Source organism: Phacochoerus africanus, chromosome 8 (genome assembly GCF_016906955.1).
Source record: "Phacochoerus africanus isolate WHEZ1 chromosome 8, ROS_Pafr_v1, whole genome shotgun sequence".
Lineage (NCBI taxonomy): Eukaryota > Metazoa > Chordata > Mammalia > Artiodactyla > Suidae > Phacochoerus > Phacochoerus africanus.
This window is the reverse complement of record NC_062551.1, coordinates 93133528-93158301: the sequence shown is the minus strand read 5'-3', so window position 1 is coordinate 93158301 and position 24774 is coordinate 93133528. Positions and strand designations below refer to the sequence as shown.

The 24774-nt window shown below is 54.2% G+C and overlaps 2 protein-coding genes and 1 long non-coding RNA gene across 7 annotated transcripts in view; 2 read left to right on the top strand and 1 right to left on the bottom strand.

Annotated features, from left to right (window-relative positions):
* The window catches only part of MEAF6 (MYST/Esa1 associated factor 6), a 29010-nt gene extending 25436 nt beyond the window's left edge, over positions 1–3574 (top strand). The window contains exons 6-8 of one of the 2 annotated variants that reach the window (XR_007136603.1): positions 415–472; positions 1108–1141; positions 2032–3574. Coding sequence is in view for 1 of the 2 variants with exons in the window: in XM_047793388.1 (XP_047649344.1) it covers positions 1108–1141; positions 2032–2040 (43 nt within the window). In the remaining variant the exon portion in view is untranslated. The remainder of the gene's footprint in view (positions 1–414; positions 473–1107; positions 1142–2031) is intronic. The other variant, XM_047793388.1, reaches the window with a different exon arrangement.
* An 8377-nt stretch (positions 3575–11951) lies between these two features.
* On the bottom strand, positions 11952–21799 carry ZC3H12A (zinc finger CCCH-type containing 12A). 4 transcript variants are annotated; one of them, XM_047793379.1, is made up of 6 exons: positions 21713–21799; positions 20404–20870; positions 15785–15924; positions 14628–14862; positions 13751–13857; positions 11952–13572 (listed from the first exon to the last, which is right to left on the bottom strand). In XM_047793379.1, exons 2-6 carry the CDS (start codon positions 20796–20798, stop codon positions 12698–12700), a joined length of 1752 nt encoding a protein of 583 aa, XP_047649335.1. In that variant the 5' UTR covers positions 20799–20870; positions 21713–21799; the 3' UTR covers positions 11952–12697. The 4 variants fall into 4 exon arrangements, with proteins under 4 accessions (XP_047649335.1, XP_047649336.1, XP_047649337.1 ...); XM_047793380.1 differs by having other exon boundaries at positions 21718–21799; XM_047793381.1 differs by lacking the exon at positions 21713–21799 and adding an exon at positions 20985–21647.
* A 146-nt stretch (positions 21800–21945) lies between these two features.
* Positions 21946–24774, top strand: part of LOC125134282 (uncharacterized) — a 4802-nt gene continuing 1973 nt past the window's right edge. Inside the window, exon 1 of the long non-coding RNA XR_007136598.1 lies at positions 21946–22082. This is a non-coding gene — a long non-coding RNA (uncharacterized LOC125134282). The remainder of the gene's footprint in view (positions 22083–24774) is intronic.

Sequence of the window (24774 nt, the reverse complement as noted above, 5' to 3'; positions counted from 1 at the left end):
TCAATCTGGCAGCTAATAGAAGGCCTGCAGGTATCTAGTTTTCTAATGAAATAACTTTTCTTTTTATAGTCTGTTCTTCTGATATGAAATCCATTGAGGGAAAGGAATCTCCCAACCACAAGATCTTTGGTTCTTTGATGTTTGCAACTTTATGGCTTAAGATTCTTTAAACTGATTTTGTTTCTACAAATCTTGCTAATTAGGGTGGCTAATCAACTAATTTATTCAATTAGTATATTAATTTCTATTGCTTTCTTCCTTTCAAATGCTGCCCCTCAGCCCGTCTGGCATGTTTGATTATGACTTTGAGTAAGTTTGATTTGAATTAGTATTTGTGCTGTGTTGTTTAGTGTGTAGAGACCAATATGCCTTTTTAAGACCTTTCTAACCCATAGTTTATCTGTTTAATTGTAGGTATGTATATTAGGTTAGGCTGGGAAGTTTTTTTTAAAAACAGAAAAACGTGATGGAGGTAACATTTTATTTAATAACTTAAGCAAAATTAAGTAAACTTCACTTTATGCATTTTAATTTCTTTAAAAATAGATAACCTTTACTTTAATTCATATTTAAATTGATTTCCTGGCTTTGCTTCATAAGGAGATTAATAGTTTAAGATCTTGATATTTTGCTTTGGAAAGATTTAAAAATCGAAATTTGTTTAATTTCTCTCGTGTTTCATGTTCAGAAATACAAACTCCTAGTCTCTTTCCTGTTCTTAATCACTCTGTGTTTCAGTGATTATCAGCGATATAGTTGCAGAGCTAACGCAGCATTAACGTAGAGCATGCCCTCTTAATCCAGTCTCTTTAATGTGTAATTTTGGAATAATTTAAAAAAATTATATGGCTTTCATTACTGCTATAGTCTATTTCTTTCTGAGTCATCTAAGTTTACCTTGTGGCAAGAGTATCTGCTCATGTTTTTAATAAACACTCGCTTAGTAACATCTGGGTAAACGACTAAACATGACATAGTCTAATGAAGAATGTGGATTTCACTTAACCAAATAGTCTTTGTTATAGCTTGTGCCCTATGCAGTAGCTGGTCCTTGGACCTTTTTTCTCTAAATTAAAATGCAAATATCTTTTATCTTTCCTATCACAGGATTGATCTGAAGTTAAACAAAAAACCACGCGCTGTAAGTATCAGCCAGACCATTTCAGAGAGGCTGGTAATTTTTGGAGATGGTTAGAAAAATGCATTTGTCTTCAGAGCCTCAGTGTTCCTCATCTGGGGTCACAGATCTCATTTTAAAGCCCAGGGTGTCCATCTGGATACACTTCGACTTGTAGGTTTATTTACTTTCTTGATATTTTGGAGAGAGAAAGGAGTCACGTTTTTACTGAACAAAAATTCTTTAGTTAATTCTTTGATTAAATAATGAGCTGTTAATACTAGCTCCCCACATCACCCCTGGCTGGTGAGCTCGCAGGTCAAATAAGGGCAGAATTGATGTTTCAGTCCCCTTGTGGACTCAGAAGACGGGCCATTTTCAGATATGAAATATTATCCCTTATATTTGAAATAGAACTTTTGGCTAGAGAACAACTCTCTAGCAGAGTGGTTTTTTTTTTTTTTTTTTTGCTGTACTCATGGCATGCAGAAGTTCCCAGGCCAAACCTGTGCCACAGCAGTGACAAAGCCAGATCCTTTTTTTTTTTTTTTTTTTTTTTTTCCTTTCAAAGGCCACACACTCAGCATATGAAAGTTCCCAGGCTAGGGGTGGAATCAGAGCTGCAGCTACCAGCCCACACCACAGCCACAGCCACGGGGGATCCAAGCCGCATCTGCAACCTATGCCGTACCTTGTGGCAACGCCGGATCCTTAACCCACTGAGCGAGGCCAGGGATCGAACCGGAATCCTCATGGATGCTAGTCGGGTTCTCAACCCACTGAGATACAACAGGAACTCCCAATGCCAGATCCTTAACTACTAGGCCACTGGGGAACTCCAAGAATTTTTTTCTTAGATTCAAACCTATTGTTCTGCTGAGAGTAAGTTGGGACTTCTGTTTTTCTCTCTTCAGGACTATTAGAAGACTCATTAGTGCAGAAGCTTCCAGGCTGCAGAGCCCTGCTTCCCTCCTCCGACCTCACAAAGATAAACATCCCTTACCTGAGTGGTGGCCATCCATCTCTGCTTGCCCAGACCCAGTGCCTGTGACTCTGAGTAGTTTGTTCGGAAACGTGGTGACAAACAAGTCATTTCTGTAAGACCACATCGGATCATTCACTTTGTGTCATTTTTAGTAACAGAACTGCAGGAAGACCCAAGACATGGTTATAGTCCCAGCAAGCTGCTAACTGTGCATTTCTCCCTTCTTGGAATGAACGTCTCCCCCCAGACTGGCTGGCACCAGCTTCATCTGTGATACGCGTCGGAAAATGTTCTCTGGGTTTGTTTTTATGCTGAAAGTAGGACACAGGTCACATTTCAGAGGGAGGCTGTAAATATCTGGTGTTTTCTTATTTTGTTTGTGTTTTATCATTTTTCTGTTGTTGTTTTTACCATCTTATTTTCTTTGGGGACTTTTCATAATGCCGTTGTACAGCTCATACCTTCCTGCTTACATATCTGATCATCTGTTTTGTGCAGTTGCCAATATTCTGAACTGAAAATAATCTGGTTTACCATAAATAAAATGGGGACTTGGCTTTTGGGGGGGTTTTTTGCAGGGGGAAGGTAAAGAGTGTTTATTTAAGAATTACCTATCTTAAATCTGAGTTGGAAGCAGTTTCATGTTCAAGGAACAGGAAAAGCTGAAAAATGGGTTTAAATCAGTCCTTTTAAAATAGATATTTTTATTCTTTTGTATAAATAAAATTTCACAGGCTTTGACTTCTCATGCTTTACTTTTAAATCGGAAGTTATTTTCTCACTTATTTATTCATATCATGCCTTATGGAAATTTCTCTTTTTCCATCTCTTCTCTCTTTGCTGATATTTGCCTGATTAAATAATTGTTCTAAAAACCACTAAGGCAAATGGAAAGGCTCCATACTGTACCCAAAGCTGATAACATCCGGAGCTCTTGAGCCGAGTGAATGCATGATCACCGAGAGGCTGTGACGCCCAGCGGATGCCCCGTCCTTTCGGGGTGGATGGGCTGAGGAACCTGCTGACGGCTATTACCCGCCTCTGAAACGACCCACCTCAGCTGCACGTCGGCATCACATGGGATGCCTAAAAAGTACTGATGCCTGGGTCCCACCTGCCAAGACTCTGACGCAGGTGCAATCTAGCACTGGGGGGAGTCTTTCAAAGAGTCCCTGGGATTCTGATAAGAAGCCAAGTTGAGAACCGATGCATCAGAAGACTGGATGGTTCGATTTCAGTTCTCCGTCCTGAATCAGTTTAAGGGATGCAATGTGGGGCCTCACCTTTCCTTTGACTCTATTTAGTCATAGTCCCTTACTTATGTCCATGTCTCTGTTAGAAAAAAAGATGTTCCATTTGTGATAATATCAGTAGGACTGAACCAAGGATTGCGTCTGTGATCAAAACACGTCTACTCTGTCAGATGTGCAAAAGCTTTCACTCTTGTTCTCAAATAAACGTTTTTTGTTTTTTTTTCTTTTTTTTTTTGACTCTGTGGCTATTTAGATGTCTTTGCTTCTGTCTTTGATAGCAGAATTTCAGTGTCAGGGATTTTTAAGGAAGTAGTTTCTTATATATATATTTTTCTTTAAACAAAAACCTAACCACAACTAAAAACAATGGAAACCAGAAGCTTTCTGTATCCTTTTTTGTCAGTTGATCTCCTTTCCTGGGAGGAAGAGGTGGGATCCCTGCTGTTTCCTGAACTTTGAGGAAAGCACACAGCAAGCCTGAAAATATTTCTATCAGAGTTTGACATTTGCTAGGGAAATAGTAGATCTACTCTTAAAAAGATGTATTATTTTGGGAGTTCCCGTCGTGGCGCGGTGGTTGACGGATATGACTGGGAATCATGAGGTTGCGGGTTTGGTCCCTGCCCTTGCTCAGTGGGTTGGCGATCCGGTGTTGCCGTGGGCTGTGGTGTGGGTTGCAGACGCGGCTTGGATCCTGCGTTGCTGTGGCTCTGGCGTGGGCCGGCGGCTGCAGCTCCAATTCAACCCCTAGCCTGGGAACCTCCATATGCCGCTGGAGCGGCTCAAAGAAATAGAAAAAAAAAAAAAAAAAGATGTATTATTTTGGCATTCCCATCGTGGCGCAGTGGAAACAAATCTGACTAGGAACCATGAGGTTGCAGGTTCAATCCCTGGCCTCCATCAGAGGGTTAAGGATCTGGCATTGCTGGGAGCTGTGGTGTAGGTCCCAGATGCGGCTTGGATCTGGCATTGCTGTGGCTCTGGCGTAGGCCAGTGGCTACAGCTCCAATTAGATGCCTAGCCTGGGAACCTCCACAGTGTGGCCCTGAAAAGCAAAAAAAAAAAAAAAAGGAAGATAGGGGAGTTCCTGTTTGTGGCTCAGTGGCAACAAATCTGACTAGATCCGTGAGGATGTGGGTTCGATCCCTGACCTTGCTCAGTGGGTTGGGAAATCCAGCATTGTCTTGAGCTGTGGTGTAGGTCGCAGATGTGGCTTGGATCCCATGTTGCTGTGGCTATGATACAAGCCAGCAGCTGCAGCTCCAATTCAACCACTAGCCTGAGAACTTCATATGCCGTGGGTGCTGTCCTGAAAAGCCAAAAAAAAAAAAAAAAAGAAATTCCTCTGGAGTTCCCATTGTGGTGCAGTGGTAACAAACCTGGCTAGTATCCATGAGGATTCTGGTTTGATCCCTGGCCTCACTCAGTGGGTTAAGGATCGGCTTTGCTGTGAGCTGTGGTGTAGGTCACAGATCCGACTCGATCTGGCGTTGCTGTGGTATAGGCCGGCGGCTACAGCTCCAATTTGACCCCCAGCCTGGGAACTTCCATATGCCTCAGGTGGGGCCCTAAAAAGCTAAAAAAATTAAAAAAGGTTAAACATCATGGCTTTGACCCAGACATTGGCCAGTGGAGGGATAAATTTATTTAGGTGGCTGTTGCCCTCGCAGTTCCCATCTGTAACACTGGATGGCAGTGGGCTGCTGGGTGGCTTATGTCCTCCCCTCTTAGCAGCCCATCAGCCACCCCTGATCTGGATAGGCCACCAGGACCACAAAGAAAATGCTGCCTTTACCAGGTTAATTGAGTTTGAAGTAGTGCTTGGCTTCCAGTCTTTAACCTCAGTATCTCTACCATAAAATTAGGTTGTGACGGTAGTTGTACAACTAAAAATATAATTAAATTCATTTCTTGGGCGGCTCCCGTGGCATATGGAGGTTCCCAGGCTAGGGGTTGAATCGGAGCTGTAGCCGCCAGCCTACGCCAGAGCCACAGCAATGCCAGATCCGAGCCGCGTCTGCGACCTACACCACAGCCCATGGCCACGCCGGATCGTCAACCCACTGAGCAAGGGCAGGGATCGAACCCGCAACCTCATGGTTCCTAGTCGGATTCGCTAACCACTGAGCCACGACGGGAACTCCCAAAAAACATTGAAATTCTTAAAAAAAAATGGAATCTCTGATGGGACTATGGGAATAGGTTGCCTTTTGCTCTTTCTGATAATTATAAAACATTTAAAAAAACAACAACAACAAAAAAGTGGATTGGCTCAGTGGAAAGAAACATGACTAGAATCCATTGAGAGTGTCAGTTCAATCCCTGGCCTTGCTCAGTGGGTTGAGGATCTGGCGCTGCTGTGAGCTGTGGTGTAGGTTGCAGATGCGGCTCAGATCCTGCGTTGCTGTGTCTCTGGTGTAGGCCGGTGGCTACGGCTCCAATTTGACCCCTAGCCTGGGAACCTCCATATGCCACAGGAGCAGCCCTAGAAAAGGAAAAAAGACAGAAGAAAAAAAAAAACCTTGTCCATATCTGAGTGACACGCACATGTATGTGTGTCTCTTACAGAAGGGGTGGCATGCTCTTTTCAACAGTAATATAGCTTAGAAAATGTTCTGTAAGATGCAGCGGCCTCGCTTCTGTTGACTACCTAATACTGCATTACATGTGTTACCAAAATCTATCTACCAGGAGTTCCCATCATGGCTCAGCGGAAACGAATCTGACTCGCATCCATGAAGACGCAGGTTCGATTCCTGCCCTCGCTCAGTGGGTTAAGGATCAAGCGTTGCTGTGAGCTGTGGTGTGTAGGTCGCATATGTGTCTCAGATCCTGCTTTGCTGTAGCTGTGATGTAGACCAGCAGCTACGGCTCTGATTTGACCCCTAGCCTGGGAATCTCCATATGCTGAGGATGCAACCCTAAGAAGACAAAAAAAAAAAAAAAAATCTATCGACCAGTCTTCTGTTGATGGTGTTAATGTTGTTCCCCATCTTTTGCTGACTCAGACGGTGCTCTGGTATCTTAAACACATCATTTTGCAGATATAATAATTTTTTTAAAATTTTCTTTTAAATGAGAGTCGCAACGTTTATTTTAGTTTCTCTCGTGTTTTGTTTTGTTTTGTTTTGTTTTGTTTTGTTTTTTTCTTTTTTGCCACTCAGGCAGTATGTGGGAATTCCTGGGCCAGGGATTGAACCTATGCTGCACAGCAGCCACCAGAGCCACAGAGATGAGAACGCAGGAACCTCAACCTGCTAGGCCATCAGAGAACACCCTGCAAATATGATTCTTGGCAGTGGGATTGCTGAGCCAAAGGGTTAAAATACGTAGATCTGAATGTGACTTTAATCAGATGACTTTGTTTTTTGGCTGCACTCTGAGGCATATGGAAGTTACCGGGCCAGGGACTGAACACGTGTCACAGCAGTGGCCTGAGCTGTGGCAGTGACAAGGCTGGATCCTTAACCTGCTGCGCCACAAGGGAATCCCCAGGTCACTTTTAAAGTGGTAATGCATGTATTTGTTTCTCCTTTTCCTTTTCTTTATTCCTCCAGTAACTGAGAATTTTTCTTGAGTAATTTGTTACCCAGAGCAGGTGGAATTTTCTGGAACTCTAAACTCTGTAGGTCATGACTGTGACATCTGGGGTTTGCCAGGTAGAGTTATAAATGTCATTGAGAATTCCCGGGTTTTGCCTTAGTACATACTTGCCATATTATTCTCTTTATTTTATTATTATTTTTTTGCCATGGCAGTGGCTTATGGAAGTTCCCTGGCCAGGAACTGAACCTGTGACCCAGTGCTCCAGAGACGCCACCAATCTGTTTGGAACTCCCCATATTATTCTCTTTAGGTATTACCTAACATCCTAGTGTCCAGGCCCTCAGGCTGCTCTGGCAGCCCTGGGGGCTAAGCCGGCCCCCTGCTCCCCAGGCAGTCATACCAGGAGGCGCCAGCAGGTGGCAGGCAGAGCACCACAGTGCCCCCGGCCTTTAGCAAGGTTCTCTGGGAGCAGCCAGAATCAGAGCCTTTGGCCCATTCCCAGGAACCTGCCTCCCAGCAACAAGCCTAACTTGGTGGGGTGGGGTAGGTTGCCCAATCCTTTTCTCCCACCTAGTTTTGCAGCCCGTTTCTTACATGAGTGAGCAGTTTAAGATCACCGGCATCTGCCTTGAGCTGGGCTTCAAGGCCACACCCCAGGATGACAGCCTCGGGCCTCCTCCCCCTCCAGGAACTAGCTGGAAGGATTTACATACCACGGCCTGGGATGACTTCGGTTTCCTTAATTGTAGGGCCCTACTTCCTGTCCCTTTCAGCCAAATTTCCCACACCCTTTCCATGAACTAGGAGGTCCCCAGAGCAGGCGCGTACACCCTCTGTCCACTCTGCAATGTGGTCTAGGAAAAAAATGAGCTGGAGGTTTGAGGAGGCTTGGGGCAAAAATGCTAGGATCCTGGCACCGCTTTCTCCCAGGGCAGGAGCCTCTGGGGACCAGCTGGACCCAGGGCTTGGGGCTGGTGACACGACCCCTGCCCCCGACTCTAGATTTATGTCCCAGTGAATCCTGGTTTCTCTGCGGCTCACGCATTCTATCTCTGATAGAGCCCGGCACCTCCTTCAGGGCAGGGGGAGAGACGTGCTGGTTTTTCCAGAAGATCTGAGGCCAGGGAGGTCATGGACCAATGCCGGTAGGAAGAGGGAGGAAGTGGCAGCTGCGATGGTGACTGGTGGCCTTTTCCAGCCACTGTCCTATACCAGCCTGCCTTTCCCAGCCACTGTCCTATACCAGCCTGCCAGAGACAAGCCTTGTCTGGAGTGTTTGTAGGCCTGGCCCTGGTCGGCTTGGGAGCAGCTCCCCTGGGGCCCCAAGGCTCTCCTGTTCCTAGTTTAGGTCCCCAGATCTTTCAGGACTGCTGGTTTCCTCAGGCTGGTACAGTGGCTGGGGACAGAGTGGGCGGGGACCTTCAGGGTAGGAGTTTCATCCAGTTCTCTGCCAGGGAGGCCCAGGTTTCCTAGTCATCCTGGGCCCAAGTGGGTGTGGTTAACCCCTGTGCAGGACAGAAACAACAAGGCTCAGGCCCCTGCTGGTGAGAGCTCCGGGTGGGGTGGGGTGGGGTGGGGTGGGCTGTGGCTGATCGAGGAAGGGCTGGCAGGAGGCCCTTTATGAGCGCCCCAGGACCATTTCCCAACCCTGCAGGAATTTGCATATGCCATGTTTGGCTTCTCAGCTCCTGAAACCAGGAAAACAACAGGAGGAAAGAGCTGGCGGGGCAGGGACGGGGAGTTTGATCCCCTCCAGCCCCTCAGTGGCTCCAGCTCCTGTCTTGGGGTCAGGTTCAGACCCTGCCACCCTCTCCTTCACACTTTACAACCACCTTGTGGGGCAGGCCAGGAAGCCAAGGCTCAGAGAGGGGAAGTGAGCTGCCCAGGGTCACACCAGTGAAGGGAGGAACCTGAACCCAGGGCCGCTTCCTCCCTGTGCTGCCACTACCACTCTGACTGAGGTGTCCTCTTGTCAAATCTAGGGAGAAGCAGGGACCATGGTGTCCCTTTCACAGGTAGGGACGTCGAGGCCGTGTGGATAAGGATGCTTCGGCGGGTGTGGAGGACGTGGTGGTGAGAACTTTGCCGTTAAAACCCAAGTCGTGGGAAAGAAACATTCTGGGCATTGGGCTGGGCAGGCTCTGAGAGGCTCTGCCTGGAAGCCAGATTGAGAAAGAGGCCTGGGGGGAGAGGCTTCAAATCCTGGATGGCCAGCCTGGCCAGGCCAAGGCTGCCGGGAAAGCTCAGATGACAGGGCACCGGAGCTGACTCAGTCCTCCGTGAGCCCGGCCCCAGCTGGCACCTGCTGTGCGGGCTCCACTGCCCTTGCCCGTGCCTGCCCATGGGCCAGCAAGGCCAGTCGCGGCTTCCAGACGTTAGCACGGCCAGCCCGGACCTGCTGCCCACTGCCCACTGCGCACCTGCCTGTAGGATGTGCCTGCTCCCCTCCCCGCAAAGCGGAAGCAGCAAATGACCAAGAATTTTGGTCAAGGACCAAGTGTGGGCCTTGGAGTCTACGGACAGCAAGCTGGTGGGAGAGGCAGAGGGGTGAAGGCACCCTACTTCTTCTGGGCCTCCCTCCGAGGCTCTCAGCCTTCACCCCCCACCGCCGTGTGCAGAGAGAGGGGGCTGCGTGGGTGGGGCCGCTGGGGCACCTGGTCTGAGCAGGGGGGTGGCTGGGCCAGCTGACATGCTGGTGGGTCCCCAGGCAGATCTCCATGGCCTTGAGGTGCAGGACTGAGGGCACCCCCACCACCTCCAGGGCCTGAGAGTCACTGCAAACTAGAGTCTGGGGCCCTTTCCTCCTTAGGCTTGTAGGGCCAGCAGATCCCCAGGTCAAGGTCCCGCTCCAATCTGTCTTCTTCTGTGGGACCTTGGGCAAGTCACTCAGCTTTGTCCGTGGCTGATGATAATGAACCGGACAGTCTGGTATTTTAGCTCTCTGTCCATAAAAACAAACAAAGGGCCATAAGTAGCCTTTACACTGGAATACAGTTCTTGACTGGAGAAACAAAATCTATAAATAAGGCAATGAGGAGTTCCCTGGTGGCTCAGTGGCTTGAGGACCTGGCATCACTGCTCTGGCATGAGTCCCTGCTGTGGCACAAGTTTCCTCTCTGGCCCAGAACGTCCACATGCTGCAGGTGTGCCCCACCCCCAATAAAGAAAACGGCAATGATATTTCTTTGTGCAGATGAAAATCTCCGAAGGTGGCTGGTTGCAGCAGGCACAGGGGCACCTTGAAGAGCGTGACGGCTTGTCTTGGCGGAATCACTCCTGCCTCAGTGCAGGCTTCCACAGAGCCTTAGGGTGAGCAAAGAATGAGGTGGGGGCCTCAGGTGCAGGGAAGATCTCCAGGGTGGCCTTTCTGTCAACATGCTGCAGGGCTTTTCTGTGGTAACGCAGTTTCTAGAAAAAAATAGATGATACAAAAGCTTCACAGACAATAAGGACAAATTAGGTGAAATGTTCAAAGATATAATTATGAAAGCTGTATTTTTTTTTCCATCGCAGATGGTGTTTGGAGAGCATCTGACAACCTAGCTTTTCATTTAAAATATTTAACATTTACACCTCATTTAAAAATTTTTTTATTGTAGTTGATTTACAATGTTCTGTCAACTTTGCTGGACAGCAAAGTGACCCAGTTATACATATATACATTCTTTTTCTCATATTACCTTCCATCATGTTCCATCACAAGTGATTGGATATAGTTCCCTGTGCTACACAGCAGGACCTATACCTCATTTTTTATCTGGGAAAAAAAATATATTGGATGGGGGAGGGAGTGGGACGGACTGGGAGTTGGGGGTTAATAGATGCAAACTGTTTCTTTTGGAGTGGAGAAGCAATGAGATCCTGCTCTATAGCACAGGGAACTACATCTAGTCACTTGTGATGGAACATGATGGAGAATAATGTGAAAAAAAGAATATATATATACATATATATGTATAACCGAGTCACTTTGCTGTACAGCAGAAGTTGATAGAACGTTGTAAATCAACTATAATAAAAAAAAATGACAAAGAAATACATATATTCTGCTTGGCCTCTTCCCTTCCAGGCATAGGTGGGAATGTTGAGATGGTGTGTAGAGGGGAACACACTAAAGGCCCTTGAACGAGCACACAACACAGATAACCCCTAAAGGGTACTCCTAAAGGGTACAACCCCCATTCCCACTTCACAGATGAGACTGAGACCCAGAGAGGGGCAGTCCCTTGTCCCAGGTGACAAAATTTGTGGCAGAGCTTGTTCCTGTCCCCTGACTGGGGGGTTACCCTGGCCGGACCTTTCCGGGCCGGTTCCACCTCAGTGCCCCTTACTCTGCTCTGGCCCTGGAGAATGGAGCAGAGCTGAGTTCTGACACCCATCCATGAGCTCCCCTGGAGCTGTCTCCTCAGCCAGATGGCCCCTGGTCACAGGGCAAAGAGAACACCTTTATTCTCTTTGTTCTCAAAGAGAGCCTGGGGGTTCCCATCGTGGCACAGTGGTTAATGAATCCGACTAGGAACCATGAGGTTGCGGGTTCGATCCCTGCCCTTGCTCAGTGGGTTAAGGATCCGGTGTTGCTGTGAGCTGTCATGTAGGTTGCAGACGCAGCTCGGATCCCACGTTGCTGTGGCTCCGGTGTAGGCCGGTGGCTACAGCTCTGATTAGACCCCTAGCCTGGGAACCTCCATATGCCGCGGGAGCGGCCCAAGAAATGCAAAGACAAAAAAATAAATAAATAAATAAATAAATAAAAGAGGGAGAGAACACAGCCTGTCCCACCCCCTCCCCAGGCTGCAGCCTCAAGACTCCAAGCTCTAATCTGCTTCCTGACACCCTGCCCCTGCGTCCCCAGCCTTTCATGCCCTGATCCAAGGCCTCAGGAGGGGTCCTCTGCCCTAAAGGGACATGGCCCTCTTGGTGCAATTCCAAAAAACTTCCTTCCAGAAAAGGGTCAGAGAGCTGGCGTGGAGGTGGATCTGGGGTGCACACCCACTGACCTTCCATCACCCAGAGGCCAGCTCCACCCCCAAGCACAAAAGACCATTACCTCTTAGAGGGGCTCACATTGGACTTTATTGACGTGTGAGGCAAGGGCTTTCCGCTTAAAATATTTAACGTTTACACCTGTCGCGCACGCACACACGCGCGCACACACACACACACACACACACACACACAAAACCTCCCCTTGGGGAAGGGGGAGAAGGGGTGGGGGCAGAGTGCCCTTGACCTCCCCCGCCACCTGGCCCCCAGGGGCTATGGGCTAGGTGAACAGAGTGGGACGGAGAGTGGGTATTAAGAAGCTTAATCTTGCTTACTAACATGAAGCCTCCAGCCCGCGAGAGCATGGACGAGGCCTCATTAGCTTAGAGGAGGGCCCACGGAGGGCGGGCACATGGTGCCCAACGAGCCAGCCAAGGCCCGCATCCCGGGGACGGGGCGGAGGTCGGGGGCCGTGCGCAGGGCCCCCAGCCCAGGCCTCTGCACCCCATGCCTCCCTCCCCGCCCTCCGAGAGAAAGGAGGGTTTGGGCCTCAGCCTTGGACTGACAGCCGTTACTGGCAGCGTCTCCTTAAACTACAGATACAATGTGCATCAACAGGGTGATCGCTTCTGCCCCCCGGGCTGCCAGCTAAAGGTGCCGAGGGGCCAGAACCAATCCTACAGTATCTTTGGTCTGGGGGTTCCCTTGCCTACTCGCATCCTCCCTGCATCCAGCCTCCGGAAGCCCAGCCCGGCAGCCCTCAGAGGCCAGAGGTGCTGCCTGGCGTGGGGTGGGGAGGGTGGGGTGGGCTGACTACTCATTGAGCTGCTGCGACTTGTAGGAGAGGATCTCGGCGGCCAGCTGCTGGGGGTCCAGGAGCTGCGGGAAGCGCTCCATCACGGCCTCCACCAGGTGCGGGGGGAAGACGCCACACAGCTTGGTGTACACGCTGGCTCGCTCCTTGGCCAGGCTGCCTCCCCCGCCCCAGGGGCCCCTGTCGGCCCCGGGGCCTGGCACCCGGGGCTCCTGCAGGACCGGGGCCGGTGGGGGAAGCTGGTAGGGCTCCGACCAGTACTCGCGAGGTGGAAAGGCGGCCGGTGGGGGCGCGTAGTCAGCAGGGACGCTGAAGTGGCCGGCCCCCACGGGCCGGCCAAAGGCAGAGAAGGCCGGAGTGGCTGGGAGCTTGGCCCCGTAGGGGCTGTAGCCAGTGTAAGGACCCCGGGATGGGCCCGGCTCACCGGGGCCGCTGCCTCGGACCCCCCACAGTTCCGACATCTGGCTCTCCAGGGAGCCGATGCCCGAGTCCAGGCAATCCTGGGAGGTGTACGGGAGCGAGTCCAGAGTCTGCGGGAACCAGTCCGAGGGCCCAAAGCTGCCCCCGCTGCCCCCGCTGGGTGGGAGGCTCCTGCCTGCCTGGGCGAAGGGCTGTGTCAGACCCTCCCGCGGAGTTCCCGGGGTGGCCTGGACCCCCAGCTTCTTCCCCTCCAGGCTGCACTGCTCATGCTCTGTTGGCACAGAGCCAGGCTGGGGTGAAGGTGACGGCCGCCGGCCACTCTTGTCCTTGCTTGGAGGCCTGGGGGGTGACAGGAGGGCGTTGGCACGGAGCTCGTCAGCCACGGAGCGCTGGGGGCGGCTGGGCCGCTCGGGGTGGAAGAAGCGGCACTTGATCCCGTAGGTGCATTTCCTCCCTGGGAGGGAATGGAGAGAATTAAGGGGGGCGGGGGCTCTCAGCAGAGGCGGGAGGGGTGGCAGGGACACACGGGGTGGGGGACCCTGAGAGGAAGAACTCGGGGCGCGGGCCGACTGAGGCGAGAGGGCAAGGGGATGAGGGCGGGGGGGCTCTGGAGGGTGGAGCTGGGATCTTACCATAGGGACACGGCTGCTTCCTGTGCTCGGCCGAGAGCGGCTTCTTACGCAGGAAGTTGTCCAGGCTCGGCCCGTGACGGCCCAAGGGGTCATCGGGGGGCATGAACCTGCGGAGGAGGTGGGAGACATGATGGGGGGCATCCCAGTGCCGAGGAGAGGGCTGGACAGGACGCCTTGCTAGGACGAGCAGGAGGGCAGCTCCTAAAGCTGGTGTCTGAGGAGTTCCCGTTGTGGCTCAGGGGGTTAAGAACCCGACTGGTATGCATAAGGATGTGGGTGTAATCCCAGTCTCGCTCAGTGGGTTAAGGAGCTGGCCTGGCTGTGAGCTGTGGTGCAGGTTGCAGATGCAGCCTGGATCCCCTGTTGCTGTGGCTGTGGTGTAGGTCAGCAGCTGTAGCTCAGATTCAGCCCCTAGCCTGGGAACTTCCATATATTGCAGGTGCGGCCATTAAAAAAACCAAAAACCCCAAAACAACTGGTGTCTGAGCAGCAGGGCTCTGGGTAGTGTAGTCCTGAAAGAGTGGAGGAGGTCCCAGTCCACAGGGCCGCGGCTGCTTTTGGGGCCACTCTTGTGCTGGGGGCTGGCTGAGGTGAGGACCTGAAGCTAAGGCCGCACCTGCTGGCCTCTGGTCAGAGCTGTGGAGCAGGAACCAGAGAGGCCCCCTTGGAGGTGCTGACCTCCTCCTGCCCCCCAGACTCCTGCTCCACCCCGCAAATTAGAAAGCCCTCTGTCCACGCCTGACCCCTCCTCAGCGGGGCCATGTCCACTCTGCTCTCAGAGCTGCCTGGGCCCAAGGCCATGGCTCCCCAGCAGGGCCGCCCCAGCCCTGGCCTCCTGAGTCCCCTTGCGTGGTGGCAGGGCGGTGGCAAAGCGTACTTGTCGTTGACGAAGGAATACATGAGCAGCCGCTCCTCGATGAAACGCTTCCACTCCTGCCTCTCGCCCTGGAGGTCCCGGTATGTGTCGTTGGAGACCATGATGCCGTCGGACTCGAAGGCCAGCTTCACGATGAAGCGGTCATCGTAGCAGACCACGCGTTTGCCGCCCACACGCCGTGACGGTGTGAACACCAGGATTTTCTTCTTCTCCAGGTCCCGCAGGATGTGCTGGTCTGGGGGTGACAGGGACCCAGGTCAGGGCCCAACCTGGACCCAAGGCCAGCCGGCAGAGCTCCCTGACCCCCCCAGAGACCAGGCCCAGGGTCACGAGGGCAGGAAGCAGCTCTGCAGCGGGCCGGCCTCACTGGGCCTGGGGCATGTATATGCTTTGCTGCCTGAAGACCAAGAACCCCTGAGAACAGGTGGGCAGGTCCCACTCAGCCCAGACTCCCGAGTAGAGCTGGGCCTGGGCTGCCTCCTTCCCCCCTCCTGGACACCAGGCCTGGTCGCCCTGGCAGCGGGCTTGGCTCTGGTGCTCACCCAGCCCACTCTGGAGTTGGGGCCAGAGGAGTGTCCAGGCTCTGTCCCCTGCAGAGTCAGCGAGCCTGCCCCCAGATCTCTCAATAAACTCCTATTTTCCTCCCAAAGGCTGGGGGCTCGTGCAAGAGCAGGAATGGCGAGGGCAGGCATCTGCTGAGCATTTGCTATGTGCCAGGCGCTCTTCTGAGCACTTATCGACTCCTGTGATCCTCATGCTAACCCTGTGAGGTTATCCAACCCTCACCCCGTCCCATTTCCCAGCAGAGGAGCATGTGGCTCAGAGCAAGGTGAGCCAGAAGGGACTGAGCTAGGACTCCAGACCCCACAGGGCCCAGCCACTGTGCCATGCTGCCCCTGTGCCACTGGGAACCTGGCAAGAGCGTGCCCCCACTTGGTGAGGGAGGTGCCCGGTACCTGGGGGCAGAGGCTGCCCTAGGCGACCTCCAAGGACTGTTGTTCCGAGCAAGATGCTAAGGACAGTAACAGCCGGGAAAAGAAACGCTGGTCCCTGCCTGAGGCCTACAAGCTGTTGCTCACACTCAAAGGGTCTCTCTGGAGGAGGACCAGGGCTCCCGGGGGCAGTGAGACCAGGACCCTCCTGGGGGTGCCACTAACCTGTGATGGGCGCATCAGGCCGAGGCTGCTCCTTCCTCCAGGATGGTACAAACACCGTGATGTCTGTGTGGCCCCGCTCCAGAAACCAGTTCACTGCCAGGAGGATGCCCCGGCAGGAGAAGACTTCCTTGTTCCCGTGGCTGGGGAGGAGAGGAGGGCAGGGTCAGCCTGCTGTCCCCGAAGCCAGCTGAGCTCAGCCAACGCACCACCCCCCCACCCGACCTCTGGCTGGGGGCCCAAGGCCTGTATTCCCCTGCTGGTTCCCACAAAGCCTGGGATGGCCAGGCCTGGGACTTTCCCTGAGGTTCTGTCTCCTACAATGAGGAGACGCCCAGGAATCTGGCAGCACCCGCTCCCTACATGGGGGAGGGTCAGGCTGCTTACAACACACCTGGGGGTGGGGGAAAGGCGCTGGGACCACAGGGACACGGCTGTGCCCAGACGGACTGAGTCACCACCCCTCCCTCGCCAGGTGGGGGCAGGGCAAGAGAAACCAGATTGCACCGGATTCAATTTGGATTAAAGTTCAGTCCTGTGCAAACCGCTGGGGCTGGGGCTGAGGAGGGCGAGGGGGGAAAGCAGCTTTGATTCCACCTTCAACACGGGGCAGGAGGCTGCTGCGGGGCCTTTCAGCTTGAAAGTGAAAGGACAGTTCTTTTTCCTCCCAAGCCTGCCAGTTCCCCAAAACACCAGGACTGCCTGTCTTCTCCTCACTCCTCTGGGGAGGGCATGACCCAAGGCAGAAAGATAGTCTGAAGACACGGGGGAGGGGGACTCTGCTGGCCGGAGAGCTGGGAGCTGGGACACCCCTGGCTGTGGTCTGACCTTGCCCCATCTGAACGTGGCTAGATCCTAAAGCAACCCCGAGGTTGCTCGGGCTCAGCTTCTCTGTCTGGAAAATGGGCCCTGCAGTCTGCAGCCTCCTTAAGAAGGGCCCATGTCAGCGGGACAATGTCTGCCTGAGGCCAGAGACCCAGAGACCGTCCGACCAAGTGGAGGTTCTAGCTGACTTCCTGGGAGAGGAGCGGGGGGGCTCCCAGGGAATTAATACGGGGGGGGGGGTCACAGTAGGGCTCTAGGACCAGACTAGGGGGCTGGAAGGGGCCGAGCTGGGGCTCCCTCCCCCAACGGCCCCTGTGCCTCACTAACCCCTCAGTGAACAACTCAGACTCAAATTTGGCAAATAAAACCGAATAAACGTTACGCAAAAGAGACAACTCCATGGCCAACCACATCCTGTGGGTGGCTTTTGGGGGGGCGATAGCTGGAGCCCCAAGAGAATGTAGGAGAGGTGGGGCAGCTGGCGGGCTGGGGGTGCACGGAGGCTGTCCAGGGAGTGAGGCAGGGACTCCCGGCTGAAGGTCTCTGTAAATTGTAGGGGAGGCAAAGTCCAGCGGCAAGGCAGCGCTCATCCCTGCCAGGTGAGGCCTCCCTGCCATCCGCCAGGCCAGCCCGCTTATAATAAAAGTTAACCAGTGAGGTCCTCCTAGACAGCACAGGGAACTGTATCCACTCACTTGTGATGGAACATGATAGAAGATAACAGGAGAAAAGGAATGTATGTATATATGTATATATACGTATAACTGGGTCACTTTGCTGTGCAGTAGAAATTAACAGAACTTGGTAAAACAACTATAAAGAAAAAAAAGGTTAGCATTTACTGCGAGCTGTGAGCCAGGCCCTGATCTACATGCTTCATACAGAATCCTCAGCAAGCCTCTGAAGAGGGTCCTATTACGAAAGGCCCCTTGCCCCTTTATTTAGATGAGGGAACTGGTCCATGGAGGGCCACCAGCCACCAGCACTGTGCAGCAGCAATGGTGGAAGGGAGATGCAAACCCAGAGGCTGTGTTCAGAACCACCATGGGTGCTTATGACAGCTAAGGTCCGAAGACAAGGGCCAACCCTGACAAGGGACCCAGAGTGGGGACTAGCAGGTACAGCGCTCCAACTGGAGGACAGGCCCGTCATACACCTCCTGGCTTCATCCTTACAAGGCTCTGACTCATCTAAGGCCCCCTGGCGACTGCTAAGAGACAGAACTTGAACCCAGGTCGGGGTGGGGGGTGGGGGGCTACTGGATCGCCTTCCTACCCCTGATGGAAGGGATGTTTATTTAGGAGGGAAGAAAGCTCCTGAACTTGAGTCTAGGCAAAGGGTTCAGAGGGGGCGGCAGGCGGGGAACAGGGACAATCGTGCATCTTGTCAACTCCTGTTCCTCCGTCAGCACCCAGGGGAGGGGTCGCTGCCTCTGAGAAGCCCTTCCTGGCCCGGTTGCAAGATGGGTCAGGTCCCTGGTGTCTTCGCGACACCCCGTGCTTCCCCTGCTCTGTCTCCCCGGGACCGTGGGGCTGTGACCACCTCTGGCCTGGATCCCTGCCTCAGGAATGTAGGCTGCACACGTACCTGGCCACCTCCTTTGGTCCACACGCGTCCAACCTGCAGAGGCCCTATCTCAGGCTGGCATGTGCAAGCCTGGGGACTGAACGGGGACTTCTGGGGCAGGGCACTGCCTCTGGGCATCAGAAGTCCTGGCTGGGACAAGTCTGCTCTCAGCTGCTCCCCGCCCCCAGAATATTCCACAATCAGGCAGTCAGAAGCCTTACTCTCGGCAGAAGTGGAACACAACATCCATCCAGTCCCGGATGTTGCCCTTCCAAGCCGGGTGTGTGGCCCCCTACAGGGTCCCTGTCACTGCCAGGGAGGAAGCTCTGCTGGCACAGGAAACTGGGCATCCTCCCGCCGCCACTGCAGTCCCGTCTGCCCAGAAGGTCAGGGCCCCCAGCCTGGCTAATGACACTGGTGAGATGTGCCACCGTGTAGGAGATTCCAGCTCGGTGGCTCCCGCCCGAGGGCAGAGAGCAAGGCTGAGTTGGGCTACCCAGGTGAAAAGATCTGCCTGGGCTGGGCCCAGCGACTGGGGAAAAATTCCCTTAGAAGGAAACAGAGGTGAATTTCCCCACGATTTGCATACGGCAGGGGCTGGCCCGCCTGCCCCTGGGGGGGGGGGGGAGGGGGCAGGAGGGCAGCAACCCAGCCGCAGCGGGGACAGGAAGTTCGAGGCTGGAATTCCCCTCCTGCTCCTGCCCCAGCTCAGAAAACCCCTGCGGCTCAGCCTCCGGCTGCCCCTCCTCCCGCCCAGGCCCCTCCTCCTCCTACCGGGACACAAACACACGGAGCACATGGCTGCTCCTGGGGCTCGGTGCTCTGGGGCCCTACCCCAAGAGGAAGGGGTCACAGACGCACCCCAGCTCCTGACCCAGCTAACTGCTGGAACCTGAGAGGGGTCCCCTGACTCCTACTAAAGCACACGCTGTGACCGGTTACCGCCGGCCAGCGGGAGCCAGCTTTCCTCCATGTCCACCTGGGCCCAGCCCATTTCAGAGATGGGAAGACGGACCACCAAGGTGGCCGGAATAGGGCCACCTGTGCACTTGCTGAGCTGGGCCAGGACCAGCCAGACAGCTGACTTGCCCCCAGGGAGGCCAGGTGTGGGAGGGGCAGGGGGGCCAAAGGCACAGAGCTGGCTCAGGAGGCACCCCCGCCCCAGGGACCCCTCAGGGAAGCTGAGGAAGAAGCCCTACCCACCCCACACCCATGTCTGGGGTCTCCCTGTCCGCACCCACAGGAACGTTTCCTTGTGAACCATCCACCCAATCCTGACTCAGCAGCCTGCCTGGAAGGGACTGGGAGAAAACAGGGCCGGAGGGCAGGGCCTGGATGGAAAGGAGGTCTGGGCTTCCCAGAGCCAGTGGCAGCCCTGCGCCCCTTTCCCAGTGAGAGCCTTGCTGGGGAGATGGGGGGGGGAATGGGGGGGGTGGTTCCTGGGGCTGAGTCCTGGCTCTGGCCTCCAGGGAGCCCCCGGAGCCCTGTCCAGCCCAAGTGGCTCAGGCTGAAGCAGAGGGGACCTAAGTCACAGCTCCCCTGAAGCCAAAGTCAGGCCAGCCGCACACACCCGATGTAGACAGAGCCAGATCCTCGAGGTTACTCTCGGTCATAGCTACAAAGCCCTCAAGAGCTGGGCCGGCTTCCTCGGGAGGCCAGGTCTGGGACAACAAGGACTCAGAAGTCCGAGACCCTCCCCGAAGAGCAGTGACAGTAACAACCACTACTACAGATTACTAAGCTCTTACTTCTCTCCAGGTTCTGTGCGCTTACTGCTCACAGCTCACAGCTGGCGCCAGAGGGGTGGGTTAGCCCCATCTCAGGGAGGAGGGAAGGAGCCTCCCGGAGGGGCGGGCTGGAGCCCAAGGCCTGATCCCTTAACCTTGTCACAGGAGAGAAACCGAGACCAAATGCTGGCCCTCACAAAGAGCCTAAGGCTGCTCTGGAGAAATAAAGACTTGAGCTGAAATCCCTGCTCTGGCACTTAACAGTAGTGTGACCCTGAGCAACTCTCTGAGTCCCTAAAACATCCTGAAACCCACTCCCAAGAAGCCGTGAGGACTAAGGGAGCGTCCAGGCACACAGCAGGGCCCCCAGAAAGGGCTTTCCCTGCCTCCAGACCGGTCTGTGAGAGGAGGTCAAACTCCTTCCTGAGGTCCTCTCTACCAGAGATGCAGAGACACAGGGCCACCATTCCCGGCCACCGTCTTGGCCACAGAAGTGACATGTACCTCATGGCCACGTTGCTCCCATCGATGACCACGGGCCTCAGGTCACCACCCTCCTTGTCCTCCTCAGAGGGTGAGGGTTCCACGGTGGGAGCCTTGGGGGTGCCCCCACCACGGGGGACCAGAGGCAGCTGAGGGCAGGGGTCCGGCGACACCTGGCACTCCCGCTCGGCCGCTGACCCATGCTTCACCAGCTCGCCCAGCACTGTGTTGGTGTCTGCCTGGACCCCCAGCTTCTGCAAGACACTGTGGATCTCAGCAGAGGAGTAGCCCAGCTTCCGGAAGAAGTCGACCTTCATCTGTAGCTCCGTGGTCATCACCTCCTCGGCAGTGGGCTCCTGGGCCGGCCTTGGGGTCTCTCGGCAGCTTTTGTGGTCTTCAAGTTCCCACAGACTCATGGTGGGGCCGGGTGGGCCTCTTTCCACTGGCCACTCACAGCTCAGACTGGTGAAAGGCACTTGTCACAGCTCCTGGAGGACAAGCACAAAAGTTAGGGACGGGGAATGGTTCTCTCCAACCCCCACCCCATCCAAGAGGATGAGGCCACACTAGGGGCAGTATGAAAAGCCATTTGGGGGTGTTACCTCTGTTATCCTTCCAAAAGCCCTCCCAGCGAGGGATCCTCAAGTCCCATTACATAAAGGATGAAATTGAGCCACAGACAGTAAGAACTTGCTCAAGGTCATCCAGCTGTTAGCGGGTGGGGCAAGGATTTGAACTTAGGCAGTCTGATTACTCCTCCCACTCTACCCTCAGCCCTCCCCCTCCTCGACAAACCCAGGGACCCAGAAGTCGCGGGTGGCCTTCGACGGCCTCGCCGCGCCCCCACAGCCGCGGGGCGGGGTTTTCAGATGGAAACCCGCTGGGTTGCAAGTGCGCTAGAAGGGGGGCGGGGGTTCCCCGTCGAAACCATCAACCATCGTCTCCTCCAGTCCGTCTGCCGCGTGCTTGGAGCCCAGGCTCAGGAGGCGGAGGGCCAGTGGCCAGACGCCCGGACCGGGGGAGGGGAAGTTTCCGGGGCGACCCACCACCAGCGAGAAAAGTTGCCGGGAAACTCTGGTTGGCCTCCGGGCTCGGTGACGCGGAGGCTGTCCCGGCCCAGAGCCTCTCGCTCGGCTCCCCCTCCAGACTTCGGTCTTCCTACTCCCAGGATCCCCCAACTTGGGCTAAGTTGGAAGCGGTCCCGAGGACCGGCGAGGCCGGAGGGGACAGGCCCCACGTCCCTCCGGCTCCGGTCAGTCCCAGCCTGCGCCCCCCCCCCCCCGCGCTCGCCCCGAGGTCCGCGCCCCCGCCGCGCGCGCGCGCGCCTCACCCCACCGTGCGCCGGCCGCGGCGGGCGGCGTCTCCATGGGGCCGAGTCCCGGAGGCTAGGCCGGCGGCGCCTTTATACCGGGCGGGTGGGCGGGCAGGTGGCGTTCGGGACCGTGACGCGGAAGCTGGGCAGGGGAGGCGAGAGCCGGCCCGAGCGGTAGGGGGCGGAGCGGCCACCGCCCCTTCCTGCTCCGCCCCCTGCACCGCCCCGCCCCGCCCTGGCCTCCGGCCCCGCCCCCGCAGCCGGAGCGCGCCCGGCCCGGCCAGGAATGTGGTCAGCGGTCGCCGTTCGCAACCCCTTATTTGAGCCTCGAGGCGCCCCCGGGGCGGCGCGATCTGCAGGGCAGGAGTGTACGGCCAACAGGCATAAGGTAAGCCCAGGTTGGACCAGGTAAGCGATCCGAGTCTGGCGCGGGCTGACCGAGAGTACGGCAGTAGCAGCACAGGTATAGCTGCGGACGTTCAGACTTAAGTATGCGGAAGGTACAGTCTGGGGTGCATCGAGTGAATCAAGTGCACAAAGGTTGGTCCACACACCACGGGAGGCAGAGCCATGGTTATAAAGACAGGTACACCCAGGCAGGCACCTTTCTCATTGAGACAGGAAGACTCAACAGGTAACCGTGACTGGAGCAGGTACACAGAAGTAGGGCCCCACCCAGGGCCAAGTACATTTTTTTTTTTTTTTTCTGAAATAAGGACCTTGCTGGGATAGAAAGGCAGGTACAACCTGCCTTGTCCCAGCTGGAAAGACTTGCAAGCAGCACCAGGAGCTCCAGTTCCATGGCACCAGGTGCCACCTATGTCACTTTTGAAATCACCAGTGACCCCACCTAGCCAACTCCCTGCTTTGTTGCCTGGTCATCTTTAAAGACCCCGAAGGATCTCCACGTCAGTGCCCCCCAGGCACAGCAACCCCAGGAGCTGGCCTCCAGGAGAGAGAGGAAACAAGCCTTCCCCCAGATCACATCCAGGGCTGGGCTCCTCTCTGTGTGCCCCACCACTCCTGCTGAGCACTGTGTGTGCCGGTAGCCTTAATCTTCACACAAGGGCCACTTTTAGAGTTGAGAAAAGTTCAGTGAAGAGTGCTGTATATTTAGACATGTGCTCATGTGTAGTAACTCCCTTTAAGATAGTAAGAATATTAAATGAGTCCAGATTAATCAGCATAATGATGATAGTCAACCACAGCGATAATGCCTCGCATTTATGGAGGACTCACTGGGCGGCAGGCACGGTGCCAACGCCTTGCAGACACTTCTGTGCCTTTGCATCTCTCTTCCTTGGCCCAGGAGTGCTCTCCCCTTCTTCTCTGGCTACAGCTGCCTGGCCAATTCTGTTCCTCTTTTGGATGATGTCACCTCTTCTGTGAGGCCTGCCCAGACTCCTTTGGTGCTGAATTGCTTCCTCCTTAGTGCTCCCACAGCACTCTGCCTGTGTCCCTACGTGCTGGATTGTGATTGCCTGCTTGGACCGCCTCCGGGGCCAGGGCCGGGCTGGGACTCCGCCTGTAATCCCTGGCCCCGTGCTACCCAGCACTGTGCCAGTGGGAGCCAGCAGGGCTGGGTGATGAGTCACGCAGCTCCGTGTCCTCCCAGAGTGAGCTGCAGTCTCGCTCTCTTCCGGCTCGTAAAGGCAGCTCTTTCCCGAGAAGCTGACTCTCTTCTGCAGAACGCAGGGCTGCTCTGGGGAAACCCTCCTTCACTTACTGCTGGATTTTGCACACCCCGGCCCCAAACCCCAGGAGACCTCTGGATCAAATGTGCCGAGCCCACACCCCTTCCTCTGCCTCTTGCATGCTGGTCCCAGTGGCTCGGCTTGCCAGCTTCCTTCCTGGAGCCTTCCTGCTCTCCTGCCATCTGCCTTCACCTGGCCAGCCTGGGCGGGGTCTGCAGAGTTCCAGGAATGGTCACCCACTAGATGGGCGATGGGGAGAGGTTGGAGAGGGAAAGGTCCCAGGAATTACCTTGCCCTTTGGTAACTCCACTGGGAAGCTCAGATGGGAGCACACAGGAGCTAGGTCGCCTCTTTAGGAAGAGTGGGCAGACTGCCCCCGAGCCTTAGCAGAGTGGTTTTGCAGAGGTTCAGTTCCATAAGGTCTCTTGGAAATGGAGAAAGGGACAGATTCCTTCCATGTTTTGAGCTCCTAGTATGTTTTACATTTTATTTTATTTTTCTATTCTATTCATTTTCTTTTTTCTTTACTTTTCTTTTCTGTGCCCATGGCATACATTTGGGCCAGGGATCAAACCTATGTCACAGTAGTGACAACACCGGATCCTTAAACACTAGGCTACCAGGGAACTCCAGCTTCCAGTATATTTTAAAAAGACTTGTCACAGTAGAGCTACAAAAATTGAAGTGTGGGAGTTCCCTAGTGACACAAGTTAAGGATCCAGCGTTGTCACTGAAGTAGCTTGGGTCACTGCTGTGGCTTGTGTTCAATCCCTGGCCCGGGAACTTCCACACACCACAGGTGTGGCCAGGAAAAATTGAATTGTGTTTTAAAATTTAATCGAGTTTTCACTGTGGTACAGCAGATTAAGGATCCAGTGTTGTCTCTGTGGTGGTACGGGTTCAATCCCCAGTCTGGAGCAGTGGGTTAAGGATCCAGTGTTGCCCCAGCTGTGGCATAGGGCTCATCTGTGGCTTGGATTTGCTCCCTGGCTAGGGAACTTCCATATGCTGTGGGTGTGGCTGAAAAAAAAAGAAAAAAAAATTAATTGAACAAGTTAACTCTTTCTTTTCTTTTAGATGAGAGTTGCAACATTTATTTCAGGTTCTTTCTTGTTTTTTGTTTTTGTTTTTGTTTTGTGTTTTGTTTCTTTTTTGCCACACAGGCAGGATATGGGAATTCCTGGGCCAAGGACTGAACCTATACAGCAGCAACCAGAGCCACAGCGGTGAGAACTAGGCCATCAGAGAACTCCTGACATTAACTCTTTCATCACATACTCAAATGCAGTGAAATACATCTGGACTACTGACAAGATTATTGGAGGATTTGTTTGAAAAATATATTATTTCCTCAGAGAAATGGCTGGTTTTAGGGCTGGGACAAGG